General features: G+C 43.9%; 1 protein-coding gene across 1 annotated transcript; it reads right to left on the bottom strand.

Annotated features, from left to right (window-relative positions):
* Nucleotides 1-698: 698 nt before the first annotated feature.
* Nucleotides 699-17,662, bottom strand: col1a1b (collagen, type I, alpha 1b). Its single transcript, XM_029527031.1, has 51 exons — nucleotides 17,437-17,662; nucleotides 15,672-15,860; nucleotides 15,080-15,105; nucleotides 14,844-14,879; nucleotides 14,053-14,145; nucleotides 13,436-13,504; nucleotides 13,166-13,210; nucleotides 12,979-13,032; nucleotides 12,602-12,655; nucleotides 12,332-12,385; nucleotides 12,103-12,156; nucleotides 11,944-11,997; nucleotides 11,778-11,822; nucleotides 11,628-11,681; nucleotides 11,479-11,523; nucleotides 11,282-11,335; nucleotides 10,355-10,453; nucleotides 10,196-10,240; nucleotides 10,012-10,110; nucleotides 9,858-9,911; nucleotides 9,637-9,744; nucleotides 9,287-9,340; nucleotides 8,945-9,043; nucleotides 8,781-8,834; nucleotides 8,571-8,669; nucleotides 8,340-8,393; nucleotides 8,175-8,228; nucleotides 7,992-8,045; nucleotides 7,827-7,880; nucleotides 7,613-7,657; nucleotides 7,415-7,513; nucleotides 6,814-6,921; nucleotides 6,595-6,702; nucleotides 6,398-6,451; nucleotides 6,215-6,268; nucleotides 6,006-6,113; nucleotides 5,822-5,875; nucleotides 5,673-5,726; nucleotides 4,999-5,160; nucleotides 4,792-4,899; nucleotides 4,481-4,588; nucleotides 4,298-4,351; nucleotides 4,074-4,181; nucleotides 3,914-3,967; nucleotides 3,689-3,796; nucleotides 3,546-3,599; nucleotides 3,174-3,281; nucleotides 2,796-3,078; nucleotides 2,511-2,701; nucleotides 2,160-2,402; nucleotides 699-2,008 (listed from the first exon to the last, which is right to left on the bottom strand). The coding sequence occupies exons 1-51, from the start codon at nucleotides 17,516-17,518 to the stop codon at nucleotides 1,862-1,864; spliced, it is 4,347 nt and encodes a 1,448-aa protein (XP_029382891.1). The 5' UTR covers nucleotides 17,519-17,662; the 3' UTR covers nucleotides 699-1,861.
* Nucleotides 17,663-18,670: the final 1,008 nt, after the last annotated feature.

Below are 18,670 nucleotides of genomic sequence, written 5' to 3' on the forward strand. Positions count from 1 at the left end.
TACTATACATAAGGGAGGCAGCCCACAAACAGGGTTTCTTAACTGGGTTCAATGATAACTGGGGAATGAAAGTCATTACCTCAGGAGACACTGACAATCTGTGAAAGGAGCATCCTCCCAGTCATCATGTCTTTGGTAGGCCCCGCAGCTGAGCGGTGAAACCTGCAGATGTCAAACCTTTGCAGGGCGGTGCAGCAGTCTGCTGTTGCACTAGAAGTCCAGAAGGAGTCACTGGTGTATCTTCATCTGCTTTGGAGGTTTGTGTTTGCTGCATGCTGAGAACAGTGAATATCTCATTGTTAGTACATTCAGATCCCCATTTTTAGTGTGGAAACAAAAGCAAGTACATGATAACCACTTCTGGCTGATTTCAAAAGGAACTGAGGCACAGATCAAAACACTTTGCGCCTGGTATCGGAATATAAATCTTAAGAGAATCCAGGTCGGAGTCGGATATTGGCCTTGTTTTCACTGCTGCTTAATAGAAACAAATTCAATGCAACTGTTGTGGAGCAGTTGGTTTCTAACTCTGCTTTAACTCTATTTCAGTGTCACAGTTGAAACATGCTGTCTGTCCTATGAGAAGGGGGGGAGGGGGAGTTTGGTATCTGAAAATGTGCAAGTATTTTTCTGTTCCTAATCTGATCAGTTTCACAACAGTTGCAAAACAGGACAGTGAAAACTCCGCCACTGAGTAGACCACTTCACATGCTTTATTTCAGCACCCAAAATAATTAAAAACATCTTGATTTATTATACATGTACAAAATAAGTACAGAATCTCTCTTTTAAACCATGAAAGTGGGTCTGCTTCAAATTCTTTTTTAAGAAACCCTTCGGGAAAAGACATCAACAAACAACATAAACAACAGGGTGGGAAGTGTGTGCTGTTTTTTCTTTCTTTTTAGTGAGTAAGGGTTTTCCACAGGGGCAAAACAGACAGAAAGGTCAACACTGAACACATGGGCAGGGAAATGATTTTGAACCAGAGTCACTTGCTTTTCATCTACAAAGACATGATTGCATGCATTACATCTGCAGTGATCACCTTTGCAGAGGACCTCTGTTATCGAACCAACACTTAAGAAGAAAACAATTGCACTGCATAGACAACAAGACAATGAGTCAATTTAGTAGCACCAAAGGTTCTGCAGGCATTAGTGGCAGCAATTACAGTATGACGGAAAGTCTCACCGTCAAACACCAACAACCGGACCTTAGTGATTTGGTAATAGCACCTTTGACTGTTTTTATCCCCTCCGCCACAATAGACTTGTTGTGTAAAATATACCCTTTTCATTGAAGAAAAATCAGGGGTGACTTCTTGTTATGAGGTAGCCATCTACTTATTGCAATGAAGGTGAGCTTCTTTGTCTTGCTCATTTGCTGGCCTCATTTGTTTGAGCAAACTTCAGGTGTTTTTGTTTTTTTTTTTTTTTTCTTGTGAATTTAGAACAAGAACACACTTCACACTTTTTACAATTTATTTAACACCAGAAAAATGGTACATATCATTTGTTGTTTTCAATGTCCTTCTGCAGTGGCAGTAAATGGCAAAAGTCACCTGTGTTTCATTGCGTGTGAGGATCTTTTTTTTTTCTCAATCTCCAGGGGGAAATTTTACACAAGTATATATTATTTTCTTGTTGCCAGTGGAAACAAAAGATTCTTTTTAAAGTGTCCTTGTGGTTGGTTTTCGGTTGAAGCAGCAGTCCCAAAAACTTCTCATTGTCTTCAGTAGAGTGGTTTTAAGCATGTGGACCAATGGCAGCCGAATGAATTTTGAATGCATAGAAAAAAGGATTTAGAGATGACTGCTAGAAAAAAAAACAACAATGTCATGTCCATATTTCTTTCATTTTTACAAGAAGCAAACGGGGCCAACTTCGACGCCAAATTCCTGATCAGGTGCACCAACATCCATAGGAGCAATGTCAATGATGGGCAGGCGAGATGTTTTTGATGTCTTGTAGTCGATGACTGTCTTGCCCCATGTGCCAGTGTGTGACTGGAGAAGAAGAGAAGAAGACAAGGTCAAAAATGTGCTCATTACAGTCCCACAGTCCGCCGTTTCCATTCATACAAAAGGCTGTCGGAAATAAAAACCCATTTCTCTAAAGACAAAGGCTGGATGACTTGAGCAATCAGTCTGAACTCACCGTGCAGCCATCCTCGCTGACGCTGTATGTGAAGCGGCTGTTGCCCTCGGCTCTGATCTCGACATCGTTGGAGCCCTGGAGAAGCAGGGCCTTCTTCAGGTTGCCGGTGGCGGAGTCCATGTAGGCAATGCTGTTCTTGCAGTGGTATGTGACGTTCTGAGAGGCCTGGTTGGCCATCAGGCGCATGAAGGTCATCTGGATGCTGACATCCTCGGGATCAGCTCCATCGCTGCCATACTGGAACTGCATGGCAGAGGGAAGGTTTTACTGTCATTGGCTAATACTGTAGACATCCTCTAGTCTTCGTGGACTAGGATCACTTTTGGAAAGCTTTTGTGACCATCTTCTCACCTGGAATCCACCAGTCATGGACTCGCTGAACCAGACGTGCTTCTTCTCTCTGATGTTCTTGCTGAGGTACCAGTTCTTCATGGGGATGCTGGACTCGCTGGGGTAGATGCAAGTCTCACCAGTCTCCATGTTGCAGTGGACCTTGATGGCATCCAGAGCAGAGCCCTGGTTGGGATCCACCCAGTAAGTGCCTGTAAGAAATGGAACATAGAAAATACAGTTTGAATCACAGCTTATCCTCGTTACACTGTTACTGAAGGCTCCAGACAACCAATCTACACTCACCGCTCTTCCACTCAGGGTGGCACATCCTGAGGTCACGGCACATACGGGCTGGGCTCTTCTGGGTACCGTCAGGGCTGCGGATCTTCTCGACCTTCTGAGTCAGGGTCTTGAGGGTGGTGTCAACCTCCACATCGCGATCACGCTGGGCGTTGGGGTCATCAGCACGGTAGTGGCCACCACGGAAGGGATCAGGGGCCTTCTCCTGAAGAGGCTGGCTGACAAAGTCGAATCCACCACCGGGAGGTCCAGGGGGTCCGGCAGGTCCAGGAGGTCCAGGGGGTCCCTGTTTGGAAGCACCAGGGGTTTCCATTTTAACCACATTTAAAGGGTCTGAAATTACAAGTATATGGATACCATAAAGGCAGTTGTGCTACTTACAGCAGGTCCCATCTCTCCGTTGCGACCGCGAGGTCCAGGAGGTCCGATGGGTCCAGGCAGACCGTTCATGCCATCCTTACCAGGGGAACCATTAGATCCAGAAGGTCCCTATGGAGCAAAAAACACATGATCACTCAGTGAGAGAGAGCACCGAATCAGCCATAACTTGTATGGTTGTGCTTATCATGTGTGGTTTTTTGCTGTGTCCTGGATTACTCGCAGGGTGCTCTGTATAACTGAGCTTGTTTCGTGGCCTTGGGGCAATGAAAAAATTTTAAGGAACCTAAAAACAGGCTCTTCATGAAGATGATTATTGATTTGTATGTAGATAACGACCAATAATGCCAGAAAATGTGCACCAAGTGTACTTACTCTAGGTCCGGCGGGTCCAGAGGCACCAGCGGGTCCTCTCTCTCCAGCGGCTCCCTGGAGGCAGAGATCGATGTTTGGTTTAGCATGATGATGTAATTTTCCAAATTTTTTTGCTTCTCTATTAGTTTGAACTCATTACTTACAGCAGGTCCGGGCAGACCCTGCATGCCAGTGAATCCTCTGTGTCCCTTGTGGCCTCTCTCTCCAGCCTCACCAGCCTCTCCTCTGTCTCCCTTGGCACCAGCAGGGCCCTGAACAAAGGCAACGGAAAGTCAAGATACCATCAGACAGTACAAGACCCATTCAATATTTCAATATTACGCAGATCAGATGTGTTCATGATGCATATTATGTAATTATGAACATACAGCAGGACCGCGGGCACCAGCAGCACCAGCGGGACCAGCAGGACCAGCAACGCCCTGGAGAAGAGAGAAAGCAGGTTAGTACTTCAGCAAGTTATCAATTTACATTCTTGTATTGTTGCATTTGAACCATTATCAGGATAAACGGAAGAGGGAATCTTACAGTCTCTCCACGGTCACCAGTCTTGCCAGAGGGGCCAAAAGCTCCGGGGGCTCCAGGAGCACCAGGAGGTCCTGGGGGTCCAGCCATACCAGACTCACCACGGTCTCCCTGTAATGGCAAATATCCAGTGAGCTCAGGGATAACTGTATTGTTGCGATTGGGAAACATTTCACTTACATTAAATGTTTTGGATTGAGATGTTAGAGCCAAATGAGGAGGCTTACCTTGGGGCCAGGGGGTCCATCGCGACCAGGGGCACCGTCGTGACCAGCAGATCCCTGGGAGGAGCAAATATCATTGGTGTTCCATTGTGAGCATCAATATGTGACTGAACATGTGTGGACTGCAAAGTGTTATACCCTCCTCTTCATGTGCTCTCTGTGCTACTGCAGATTAAGGTCACCTACCTCACGACCAGCCTCTCCAGGTGCACCAGACAGTCCAGGAGGTCCAGCAGGTCCAGGGGGTCCACGCTCACCAACGAGTCCAGAAGATCCCTGTTTTCCAGGCTCACCCTGAAGAAATACAAAAGGTCAGTCATTTGTATGCATGTGAATGAAAAGGACAGAACAGTCATACTGACCCAAACTAATACAAAAAATAAAACCCAAAACAAAACCAACAACAACCCCAAAGCTTGTTTTGTTTAAAAAATATTCTAACAGTATTTCATGCGAAGCTGTGCAGTGTCAAGAAAGTACTGTGACCGTATACTCACAGATGGTCCAGGCAGACCAGGGAAACCACGCTCTCCACGCTGTCCGGGGAGACCTACAATACCACGCTGTCCAGCAATACCTTGGGGTCCAGGGAGACCAGCGGCACCCTGTAAAGAGGGGTGGAGTGGTTGGTTAGTAGACACAGAAATGAGTATAGATCACTGCAGTATATTTCAAAAACCTCAGCAGTTATAGTGGGAACTCACGGGGGCGCCATCAGAACCAGGAGATCCCTTCTCTCCAGAAATTCCAGGAGCTCCAACACCACCAGCCTCACCGGGGCGACCAGCAGGGCCGGTCTCACCACGAGCTCCTCTTGGTCCATCTTTGCCGACAGGTCCAATGGGTCCGGGGGGTCCAGCAGCTCCCTGCAATCAAAAGAGGAGTAAAGACATCGAGTCCATCTCTGTTGAGCATCATGGTGTAGATATGCAATGAGGTTAAGAGTAACATTAGACTGAAGGACTTTTCCCCAGGAACCAAGAACCTTTCGAGGAACAATGTGTTTTCTGAGAAATAATCAAGAATTTCTGCTGCAAGGTATGAAAGGAGAAGAAAATGTATGAACTGATGATGAAGTCTTAACTTCAGTCAACATTAATTCTGAAGATATAAATTGAATGGCCGTGGTTTTCTTCTTAAACTGCCACCTACTGGACTGCTAGTTTATTGCTATTACTTTGATTGCTGTTCCAACCTTCATCAGCTCATTAACATAATCTCCTCAGTATTTAAGGCTGCGGTCAGAAAGCAACAGCTACCTTTAAGTTCATGTGAGAGAAGTACCAAGGACAAAAAGTTCCAATTATTTTTGGTTGGAAAAGCGGATATTGTATCTGTGTTTTATCACCGCTGGTCATGTGGACATGATGATACTTACAGCAGGGCCAGGGGGTCCAACTCTGCCAACAGGTCCAGGGAAACCAGTAGCACCCTACAAGAGCACACACAGCATATGAAGTCACACTTAAAATAAGAATTAGAGCGTTATCTTAAACTACATAATCTTCATGTCAATCAGATACTTACAGGAGATCCAGCACCACCACGAGCACCTTTGGGTCCAGGAGGACCAGCAGGTCCCTGTTGACAGAGAAATTTTTAAGCTGAAGTGGAACAACTTAAATCCACGCTCATTAATAATTGTCCATGGATGTGATACATTTTAACAATGACTGTTTCACTTTGTGTTACATCTGATATTCTGGCCTACCTGAGGGCCACCAGCTCCAAGAGGTCCAGCGGGTCCAGGGGCACCAGCATCTCCCTTGGGTCCAGTGTCACCACTCTCTCCCTTGGCACCAGGCTGACCATCAGCACCCTGAGGTTGGAGGGTAAGAGAAGACACAAGTCAACATACGCTATCTCGGGTCAGCTTTAATCTCCAGTCTTGAACCAGAATCTAATCGTAGAGGGACTTACAGGAGGTCCAGCAAAACCGGCAGGTCCAGCAGGTCCAGTCTCTCCACGCTCACCCTGGTGGAGAAAAAAAGAGTTTAAAGGTCATTCAGAACTGATTTTAAGGAATTTAAGGTCAGTATGTCTGGTTAAGCAGTAACAACACAGCTTTTGCAGTCTGAGATGTGTGTTGGGAAAACAACTTACAGGGGCACCACGGGGACCAGTAGGGCCAGCGACTCCAACGGGGCCAGGCTCACCCTAAGGCCAGAGGGGAAGGATGAGGACAGGTCAGAAGACGAGAGGGTTGATCATGTTTAACCTGAAATTGTATGACTTGCCAGGCATCCTGAACCTGGACCAGTGATACCTGTATGAGAACAACGCAGTGTCCAGTGTCTTACCTTCTCACCCTGAGCACCGGGGGGTCCAGGGACTCCAATAGCACCAGTCAAACCACGCACGCCATCTTTACCAGGGGCACCATCACCTCCTTTGCCACCAGCATCACCCTGAGAAGAGAAAAAGGTTGTTTTATGATTACTAACTTTGACAAAGGCCAAACAATTAAACAGTCATTGTGATTATCATGAATAAAACTGCTGTGCTGGTGTAATACTCACTCTCTCTCCCTTGACACCGGGGAGACCAGAAGCTCCACGCTCACCAGGCATTCCCTGCATACCGGGGGCTCCCTGACCACCGGGGGTACCAGCGGCACCAGGCTCTCCCTGTACACGAACACAGACAAAACAAAAACCTGCATTATTATTAGGCAAGAGAATACAGGTAGACACAGATCACTGGATCACTATATTTTGCCTGATCATCTTAGCTTTAAATTGTCATGTGTGAGGAGTGTTATGAATCCTTCAGTCAATTTAGTTTTTTGTTTTTTCACCACATGGACCATTTCATTGGTGAACACGGTCTGCACAGCCTGCAGGATGAACTAGGTTGACTGGCCATACTGGAAAATGCTAACCAATTAATAATATCAATTAATTTGATGCACAGAAAATGTTCAAATGTCAGAGTTTTGAGTGAAAAATTAAGAATCATAAAACAAGATATATTTCGAGAAAAAAGGTTATTGAATATTTTACCTTTAAATGCTGCATTTATTGATTGTGTTTATAAAGAAATTCTTTAAGTGATTTAGTCAACATATGGGACTGATTTCTTTGACATGTTTGCACAGCAGGAAATCAGTGTTTTGTCTACCTTAGGTCCATCATTGCCAGAAGGTCCAGGGGCACCACGGGGTCCAGTGGGGCCAGCCATGCCAGGAGCACCACGCTCACCAGGGAAACCTCTGTCACCCTGATGGACAGAAGAGACACATCAGTCATCACCACTGTACGTAAACACCAGAGGTGAAGGTTTCACTGTTTTGACTCCTAAAATGCAGGAGATACTTACTCTGGATCCAGTTGGGCCAGGGGGTCCACCCTCACCAGGAAGACCCTATAGAAGAAGGTTATTATGAGTTATTTCATCAGTATGATGCAAAGATATATGAAAAAATCTCTGGGAAAAAAATTTGAAAACAGAAGGAATATAATGAAGAAATATTTAATATTGAAGATATCAACTAATATCTACATTACACAGAAAGGCTGAACTTGACTCTTACCTGCTCACCAGGCTTGCCAGTCTCACCAGTAGCACCTTGGGGTCCAGGAAGACCCTGTTCAAATAATAAAGAGGAAAATTTTAAGTTTAATAAGGAGAGTCAAGACACAGATTGTAAATACGTCAGCCAAAGCAGAGATGGGGCTCAGGCTTCAGAGAAACCCACCTGGAATCCGGGAGGACCAACAGGTCCCTGCTCTCCCTTCTCTCCAGCAGGTCCCTGCCCAGAAAGAAGCAAACTTAATGATGAGAAACATTGGATGGGCAACGTAGAAGTTAAAATATGTTAAAATATTGATGGAAATATCAGTAGCATTATGTGGTTCAATAAATCAGACAAGATACATACAGCAGGGCCAGAAGGTCCAGGAGCACCAACGTCACCATCTTTGCCAGGGGCACCCTGTGAGCAGAAACATTAACCTAACGTCAGCGTTTTTTGAAAGGTATTTATTTTTGACAGAACCTGTATTTTACACTGGTTTCCAGATTTTGAAAATATTCAAATACTTACAACAGCGCCAACAGCACCAGCGGGGCCTCTCTCACCAGGCTTGCCACCGTCACCCTGTCAGAAAGAATAAAGTCCACACTTACATCTGCTGAGTAAGGATCACTATTCCTGTTTGAATTCAATTTTATAACTGATGTACATTAAATCGATTTTTCGTAGAAGGGAAAATTATATGCATTTCACTTTTTTTGATGAACTTGATGAAATTTGATGGATGTTCAGTTAACTCACAGCGGCTCCCTTGGGTCCGGGGAATCCCATAACTCCAGGCTGGCCTCTGCCTCCAGTGGGGCCAGGAGGTCCAGGGCGGCCATCTTGTCCAGTGACACCCTAAAGAGCATTGAAAATATTAATATGCTCTCCTGTTGCAATTGTAATCATTGACTGAAGCTGCAGAAGCTCTTCGCACCCTGCACTCTATTTCATTATTGTAATACTTACAGCAGGTCCAACTTTGCCATCAGGGCCAGGGCTTCCAGGGCTTCCGGTCATACCCTATTGAGGAAAGGCCACAAAATGTCAGTTACACTGAGTATAAAGCAAACATCAGAGTTTTCTAAGTAAGAAAAGTAAATTTGTAAGAATAAATGTACTGTGAAACTCACCTTGGATCCAGGTGCGCCAGGAGCACCGTTGCTTCCAGACTCACCAGTGGCTCCCTGAGCTCCCATTGGGCCGGGGGCACCACGCTCGCCAGGGGCTCCCTGTCACATAACAGAACAGGAGTCAGGACAAAACTCTACAGGTTTGTGATAGTGGGTGAAAGATATGGACTGAATTATCTCCACTTAAATCTTCACTAAACAAGCTGACCTCAAGGTAAACTGGGGTGAACTGGTTGTATTGTGGATTTGAATAAATAAGAACTTTAGTAAGTCCTAAATAAATAAAATTTTGTAACTGGGTCAACCTGAATCAGAACTTCCTTGGTAGATTAACAAACTCACCTTGCCACCAACAGCTCCATCAGCACCAGGGAAACCACGAGCACCAGGGGCACCCTAATGGAAAAACAGACACACCAACCATGTCATTAACTGTGGGGTCTATGTCCGACTTCAGGGGCGAACCCCCCTGGGAATTTGTCATATAGGAAATGTGCTCAATAATTTGTCTGAACATTGATTGGAGGATTTTATCATGAATACAAATTGTTACTTCACTATCACAATGCAGCATCATGGCCGTTCCCATTTCATCTAAAATGTGGCTGAGGATTTAAAATTTTGTTTTCCTCCTCCACCACTGTGTCTGACAGAAGTTCAATGTGGCTGAAAAGTGAAAAGTCATAACATACACGCTCTCCAACAGGTCCACGGGGTCCAGCAACACCGGGCTCTCCACGAGGTCCTCTCTTTCCCTCCTCACCGGAGGGGCCAGGAAGTCCCTGAATTCCAGCTGGGCCCTGGAAAAGGAAAAGAAAGCCATTAAAAATGAAGGATTTTCTATTTTATATTGTTTGCTAATGTCTCACAGAATCGTAAATGAGTGGTGAGATCTTGTATTTATGAAACTTACAGGCTCTCCCTTGGCACCAGGCTCTCCCTTGGGGCCAGAAGCACCAACATCACCCTGTTGGCAGAATCATGTAATTTTTACTCACGGGTCTCAATAATACTGATGATAATATATGTTGAGAGAATAACTCCAAAATCACACAGTGAAAACTCACATTGTTACCCTTAGGACCAGGAGCACCAACAGCTCCCTGAGCTCCAGCAGGACCACGAGCACCAGGGAAACCAGGAGCACCAGCAATACCAGAGGCACCCTACAGGAGAGAGAATCGCAGCGTTAGAACACGTAATGTGCATGATTTAAGTGAAAGAAATGTGATCAATGTATATGACACTTACAGGACTACCCTTAGCACCAGGGGCACCATCGGTTCCGGGGGCACCCTGAACAGAGATGAAGGACATGAAGTGTTAAAATGACTAATGAAACTTTTCATTGTTGGTTTAGCAGTGTTGAAAGGAGCACGCTATCATATACATAGTCCAGTATCTACTCACAGCAGCTCCAGCAGGTCCAGAGGGTCCTGGGTTACCAGGCTCACCACGGGCTCCCTGGGGTCCCTCAGGTCCACGGGCTCCCTGAGGACCAGTCTCTCCCTATGGATGAAAGCAACAATTTCTCAGAAATCAGATTTCCTATTGTGAGTATCAATGAAAATAAATGACAAAAGATACAGAAGCCATCTATCTTGGCCAGGATTGGTGATATATACAAGTGCATTCCATTGTTACACTGTCCTGGTTTTTTAGCACAAGGGGGAAATAATAATTAATTATTAAATAAATGTTAAATTCAATAGCGTAACCAACCAAAAAGCATATCCAACCACTTATGTAATCATTTGATTCATCTATCAACATTAACAGTAACAGTAACAGTAACAGTAATCCTCCCCTCCATTGAGAGTTACAGGTCTCTAAAATAGACCCCTTGCTGATTGCAATGGTGATTGGAGGGGGGTGGGCAATCAAGGTAAGAGAGTATTAGAGGTCTACTGTTGCCATCTGGTGGCTACACCTGCGGGTTTAAACTGGGTGTCTTAAACATGGCTAAGGGACGTCTTCGGATCAAAGACAATAACATTCATTTGGTGAGCTTTGCATTTAGAAGTTCCCAGTGGAGATTCTGAAGATACTAAAGGTGAGCGGGTCGTGTTTTCCCACTGATAGGCAAGATCAGTGTGATGGTGAGAAATTCAGTCAGAAGATTACTCCATATATTTCACTGGCTGCAAGGGCAACACTTGTTTGATGTATGGACAGCAGCTATTTTAAAGATTCTGTGATGCCCATCATAAAATAGTGCTGAAGAGGTCAAACTGGATATGGAGCAGTGAAGCGCTGAGGTACTGCTGCACCTGATCTGAGGGTGAGTAACCCTCCGAGCCAAATAAACAGCCTAAATTGAAGTATTGGGTGACTTACCTTAGCACCAGCACCACCGGGGAATCCAGGGGCACCAGCAGGTCCAGTAGGTCCCTGAAGAATAAAGATTCATGACGTTAAAACACACAGTATTTTGATGGAAAACTAACAATACATAAGCACATTAATAGCATCTGTTTGGTAGCAAATCATGAGCATTTTGTAGGAAAGCCTGCAATGGCCTGCAGAATACTTACAGGAGGTCCAGCGGGACCAGTGTTGCCATCGTTACCACGGGCACCCTGCACAGAAGGAGGACATTTGAATAACATGCATATGGCTCAAAGCATGAAACAATATCAAACCTCAGCAGATACAAACTGCAGATTGTATATCATATACTCACAGAGGGGCCAGGAGGTCCAGGGCGGCCTCTCTCACCAGGGAGACCACGAGCACCCTGGAAAGGACAAAAAAGTGTGACGCCTTACATACCATGCTTTTGTAGATATGAATGGGATATCTGCATCAAATTTCTAGGTGGAACAAAACCTACCATAGAACCAGGGAGTCCATTCTCACCAGAAGCACCAGGCTCGCCCTGTAGAGAAAAAAGAAGGGAGAAATTTACATTAACAGGGCTGCAACCAAGTGGTTCAAACAAATATTGCTGCAATATATGATTCTGCTTTGAATAGCAGGAGCATATGCTGCTGTCTCACCTTAGGGCCAGCAGGTCCAGCGTCTCCCTTAGATCCATCAAGACCATTGAAACCCTGATGACAAAATCAATGAGCATCATAAGAACAGTCAGGATTCACGATGACAAGGACGGCAGTCGAAAAGGATAATTCTGGTATTCAATACTCCTCCAAACTTACTCTATGTCCCTTGATGCCGGGGAGTCCAGGGGTTCCGGGGAATCCACGAGCACCCTGCAGGAGGAAAACAAGGGATATGTTACTAAGTGATCATCAAAAGCAATGTACAAATGCCTCAGGTATGATAGCTTCCTGTACTTCAATATTAATTATTTTATGTATAAATAGAAAAAGTGCTACTAGGACCCAGGTTTTTTCCTGCCATTCACCCACACTGGGTATCACTCACCTGAGGGCCAGCAGCTCCGCGCTCACCGGGGCGTCCAGCTTTGCCAGGCTCACCCTGTTGAGGACAAGTATTAGATAAGTAAGCACCAACAGTGACTGACTGCAGTATGTCGCCTTTACATAATAAAATCCAATAAAGAAGACACTAAGTAAGGCTTTGATCATTTAATCATTAGCCACTCTCTCTTAATAGTTAGAAGCACAAATTTCAGGCATTGGGTATGAGATGTGGTGCATCATTAGTCAAGGAGATAATCCATAAGTCACTTACATCATCTCCGTTCTTTCCAGGTGGGCCAGCGGGACCACGAGAACCCATGGGGCCCTAAAAACACCAATAAACAACTGCATTAGTGCCAAAGTATTATTAATATTTGCAGTTAATGCCTGAGAGTTTTGACTATGCTCCCTCAGGTGAAGAACAAAGGTGGAAATGGGGAATTTATCACTGACAGGGGATCAGTATTTACAACAGGAAGTGGATCAGTGTGTACAGGAAGTAATTTCTGTAACAGTACAATGAATAAAAAACTGGATGTAAACAAGAGGAACATTCATGCAGATCTAACTAACCTGCTGAGTTATGGGCTAGTTAGGAATCACAAACCAAGAAAAAGATTTATTTAGCAGAACATATTGTATACTCACAGCAGCTCCAGGCTCACCAGGCTCACCAGGGGGTCCAGTGAAACCCTGAGGACCCTGTAGGACAAGAGAAAAAACAGATCAATACAACAGCTTCTTTTTTTTTTTTTTTTTTTTTTTTACATTTTTGAAATATTAGAAAATAGCATCACATCTCCAAACTGTAAAATGATTGATAAGGAATACTTACAGAGGAGCCAGAGGGTCCAGGAGGACCACGAGGACCCATGGGACCCTATGGATGAAGATGGAAAAAGAAAAACAGACCTTAGAGCTCATGCTTACTTGTGAAACTGAATAAACATGGAGGTATATAAGTTATATAATAAATATATAAACTTATATAATATAAGTTTGAGTTCCAACAAGAGTTAGCATTGGGTTGAATTTTAAATGTTTTCAAAAATGTCAGTGACTTTATTGCAAGCAAAGATGTTGCAAGAGAGCAAAGCCTTCATACCATTGGGCCAGGGACAGCTGGGCCGGAGGATTTGGAGTGGTCGACATAGCTCATTTGAGGAGAGAAGTTCTGTACGGAGAGAAAATAAAGAATTACTCTCTGAGCTTTGAGAAGCTCCACTTCACATTAGTGTGTCTGAGAGACTGTAGCACAAAAGCATCACATGGGATGGTTGCAGTTCACTTGATTGATATTGTGAATTCACTGAATCACATCTTTAGTATGAGACTGCAGGAGAGGATTAAACATTTCTTACAGGAATCTCATTTTACTTCCTGTAGCATTTAGACAAAGTTTAATAAATTAATATGGTACAAATGTAGAACTTTCATGTGTAAATTAGTTCGCTGACAGCTGAACACTTAAGATTCTCAGACCTAAACATGAAGACCATGCGAGTGCTGCACTTCCAGTGCTGACATGAACAGAGATCTTATTGCTCAAGTCTGTGTCAAATGATTGATTACAGATTGAATCATCGCTAAATTGCAGGTGGGCTTAAGAGGTTATGCCTAAACTTTACTTAGACCATGATGAGTTTTTATGCTGTGACTCATATCCAAAACTTAAACCTGGGCTTTGTGGTTTTGTTGGTGTTATGACTTTGTGATACTTACTCCGCCAAGGCCAGGAGGGCCAGGGGGTCCGGGTGGGCCAGGGAGGCCAGGCTGTCCAGGGATTCCATCATTGCCAGGAGGACCGACGGGACCCTGAAAAAAGGAAATCGTTTGGGTTTATAACTCATTTGAAAAAGTAATAGTATCTCTGAAATCATTGTCAATATTCCCTCAAATTCACTAATTCAATCAGAAACTATAGAGAGAAACTATTTACACATGCACATGCTGTGACTGATTAGTTTGTTCTTTTTCACCAGAAAATATAGGTTAGACGTCTGTTTGACTCACAAAAGTTTATAATCCGTTTTCAGTTTTCCAGTGCATGTAATGTGTCATCATCTTTAAGCCTATTTGTTTTGTGTGACCTTTGAACTTTTAATGACCTGTTGACCTGGTGACCTAATTATTAAAGGTCATCAGTACCAGTTAGACTACAGCAGCTTCAGTGGCATTCAAATCAAGCGAATACACAGAGATGCTGCATACATCTTTTAATTTGGAAAAAAGTAGCTGGTAAAATGTTTGAAAGTGTGATTAACCAAATGCAGAGATGCATGATTTACTCTACGATGTCCTCTGTAAATGTTAAAGAGACTGAGGCCAACATCATTTCTTTTGATAACTACACAATGACCAACACTAATGTGTTATTGTTGGTACAACACAATCAAAAATATCTATAATCAAACGGTTACACATATCCTTGTTGACAAGACACAAACCGTCACTATTAAGAAATATATAGGTACCGTTTGTATCTAAGAGAGTTCAAATAAACTGGAACCTACCTGGTCTCCCTTGGGGCCATCTTCTCCCTTCTCTGGCTATGAGAGACAGAAAGAAACTAAGTTAGACTACGCCGCAATGATTCATCCAAACTGCAAAGAATAAAAACATGTATTGACAAACAACACTGGCCATGCCAGCATCCCCAACGAGAGATGATTATTATGTCCAGGCCTTAGACCCATTTATTTTAGGTCAAATCAATCAATTAAATCAAAGTGAAAAAGGGCATAAGTACCTGAAGCACATCTGGCTCCTGAGCTCCTACAGAACCAATAAAGAAAAAGAAAACATCAACACCTCTTGAACACATATGACACACACATTACTCACAAAAAGGCAAAACAAGTGAAAATACAGCAGGTGTAGAATGAAAGCCAGTAAAAAAGAGAGCACAGTATTTCAATGTGAATTTGAAACAATAACCTACTAGTTTGCTTCTATATCACTTCTGGAATGAATAAGATGGAAAATATGTTTTATAAACGTTTTGTTTTGGGAGAAATGTGTCATGTGTAAGCCCTGTTGCACACCAGCAGTGTTTCTGCATGGGCGGGCATGTTGGGAAATTAAAAATTCAATGCCCAGACGTCACAAAAGAACAGGTATAATCCATCGTTAAAAGAATGCATATTGAAACTGAAATGAACAGGAAAATAAATCCAAGGCGACTGAAAATCCTCAGGCAAGCAGGCAGGCTGAGGCTGAGGGCCTCAAGTCCACTTGTGGCCCAAGAGCCTCGTCAGGGGTGATGTGGGAGGCACTAGGTGGCGCCACATAGCTAATTAACCACAGAAATGGTGAGGAAGATCAAGGTGCAATTGAATCACCGTCTGGGCAGATGGGGCAGCACTCTCCGTCTGGAATGATGGGGTCGGCGCAGTCAGATGTGTCCTCGCAGATCACCTCGTCGCACATGACGTTTCCGCTGTCACAGACGCAGATCTGGCAGGGCTCTGGTTTCCATACATCCTTGTCGTTGTACAACTGTCCGTCCAAGTTGCAGCTGCCGAATGGGCCTGAGAACAGAAAACAAAGGTGAGTTTGGTATATGCCCCCCCCCCCCGTCAAAAAGGTTCTGTCTTTATTAAATGTCATTAAATGCAGTGTTATATCTAGAACCAGTGAGGTTCATGTACAGCTTTATCCTCGGTTACACCTTGTCTGTGTGCATTATGTGCGCTGTAGTCATAGACCTGTTCACAAAACAACTCCACATCATAAACAAACGGAGAAAACTGTGTCTCAGATCTGAGAATTCAGTAAAAATAATCATTTGTCAATTTCTCTTTTGAAACATTGTTCTTGCTTGAGTCAGTTCTGACCGTTGGCATTGAACTTAAACCTTCTGTGGTAGAATTTTCCTCCACAGCAGCCTTTGACATTTCTGCCCATTAATCACTGTCATCCACGCCACACATGGGCTTCACTTGGATCTAACCGCAGTTACAGAAAGTGACTGAGTGCGATTCTGAGAAAATCTGGTGTTTAGTGACTGACTGTGAGTCTCTGACGAAGTCCAGCATCAGTGATTGTCTACAGAGGCTGGAAGTTATCTGGGCCTGTGTGATAACAGCACAGCAAAACAATGACTCCACAAGTGGCTATCTGACGCCCCGGCTCAAATGTAATTTCAGACCTTCCAGAAAAGGGCGAGCGGAAAATCGCCCAGGGCCTAATCACATTTCAAGCTGGGGTGAGTGCAGTTGAGCCCCTCAGGTGGGAGGACCAATGTTTTAAAGGGTGCATGGATGCACGGTTGCACAGTTGCAGCACTGGCCACAGAGAGGCGCTGTAAGTTAATAAAACCAGCCTTTCCGCACCCTTCTCTGTACGGTGATTAATTAGTGTCTAGACCATTTCACAGTCGACGTCAGTCTGAGGCGATTTTTCCATTGCCCTCTTTTTCTCAGCCAACAAAATCCACTTTTATACAAAGAGGAAAAAATGTCTAATTCAAAGGGGGCTTTTTTTTTTATTATTGGAAAGATGTAACCTTCTAACACACGAAGACGCCTCCACTTGCGTGTTTTTTCCTCAAACTAACTAATGTTCTCCCACATTTGTTGAGTTTATTGTGAGGATGGGGACAAAAGGAGCTACAGATTTTGGCACAGATTTGCAATGCAAGTTTACTAAAACTGATGGAAACTGACCTCCCAAACAAAACTCAAATGCACTCGCCTTTTTTTTTTTTTTTTTTTTTTTGATTTCTTTCTCCAAATTTCTCAATGCTTGTGCTTTGCTTCAACTCTGTTTGAACCCAATGTCCTGTCACCGCAGCAGAGGGAGCGCAGCTGCTGCTTCCCTCAGCTTTGCGCTTCCGCAGAAAAGGACGCACACTGAGCGAAGTCCGGATTTTAAAATCCCTATTCGCCTCCAGATCTCCATTATTTAAAAGAAAAGAAAAAAAAAAAAAAAAGGAGCCTGCATGTGTAACAACCATCCCCATCTCTGCCTACTGGAGTCAGGTATCCCGCAGAGGACGATCAGTTCCAGAAAAACTGCTCAGCATCCTTAAGAGTTTTTTTCCACATCCTGAAGGTGCCACAGTCCCAAAAACAACTCAAATCAATGTTTGAAAGGGATACTTACTATCATCCTCGCCTTGACCTCTTGCCAAAAGCACTGTTGCGCTGAGCAAAAGCGCTAACCGGATATCCACAAAGCTGAACATGTCTAAATATTAGACATGTAGATTCTTTGCGGCAAAAGGGGGGAATCCTCTTTTTCTCCTCAGACACCACTCATACACGGTAGGGTCCGGTCTGTGCGTAACTCCGATCCAGACCCCAGCAGAAACTCCCTACTGCCTAAACAAATGACTTAGCTTGGCTTTTATATGCCAAAAAGTTTTGGGGAGGTCCCGTGCCCACCACATATCTTGTACATGTTCAAGTGGCGGAGTCCCTCCTTCATCAGAGGGAGGGGGGGGGGGGGGGGGGCGTCTTAAGACATGTCAAACAAGTTCACGTTGCAGCTCGAACGTGGATGGCTGAAGACACTTCACCACTTTACGCACCGGCTCTCCGCCGTTTTTAGGTCTGTGGATTTTCTTCATTAACACTTTTGTAGATTTTTTTATTTTATTTTATTTTTTTGTGTCTCACCTACAGACTCTGTGTCTCTGAGCTGATATGTAATCGTTCGGACACTGGATGGTTTCTTTGCAGCTTAAGACATCTCTAGGTCGTTACTTTTTTTAAGAGCACGACGTTGGAAGAAGCTTTATATTTCATGGTCACTTGGACTTCATGGTTTCACTTTAATGACGGAGAAGGGAGCTAACAGTAAAGATGATTTATATTGTGCGTATTTTACGCACAGAGAGCAAACCAGACATTCCCAAGATCATCGAAAGCTCCACTGGTTTAAGATTACATTATTTTCTCAATATAAGTAATAAATAGCTTCCCCTTTATGTATTATTAAGAGTAAATCATATTAAATGTTTCTTAAACTCTTCTTCATTCCTGGGCCTGCATAGTGTGAAGCACCTACAATCCACTGCAGTTTAATGTAGACGGTATGTACAGATAAATAACATGTTTATACGTTCAACAAACACAATATAGCACACACTGTATCCAAGAATTAACATGACTTTATATTTTCCCAACCGTCAGGGCCCTTCCACCATCTTTTATTATCCTAATAAATAAAAATGTGCCAATAATAATGATGCGCTCTTCTGTCCATCCCTTATAATGAAACAATAAACCAAAAAAGCAACTGAGCAAAGAACTTGAAAACATGTACGAGGACCTGCGTTAACATCCACCTCACCAAGAGGGCCACAGACATCCCATGATGTTACAGACAGCGAAGA

The sequence above is a fragment of the Echeneis naucrates genome, chromosome 19, assembly GCF_900963305.1.
Source record: "Echeneis naucrates chromosome 19, fEcheNa1.1, whole genome shotgun sequence".
In the NCBI taxonomy this organism is placed as follows: Eukaryota; Metazoa; Chordata; class Actinopteri; order Carangiformes; family Echeneidae; genus Echeneis; species Echeneis naucrates.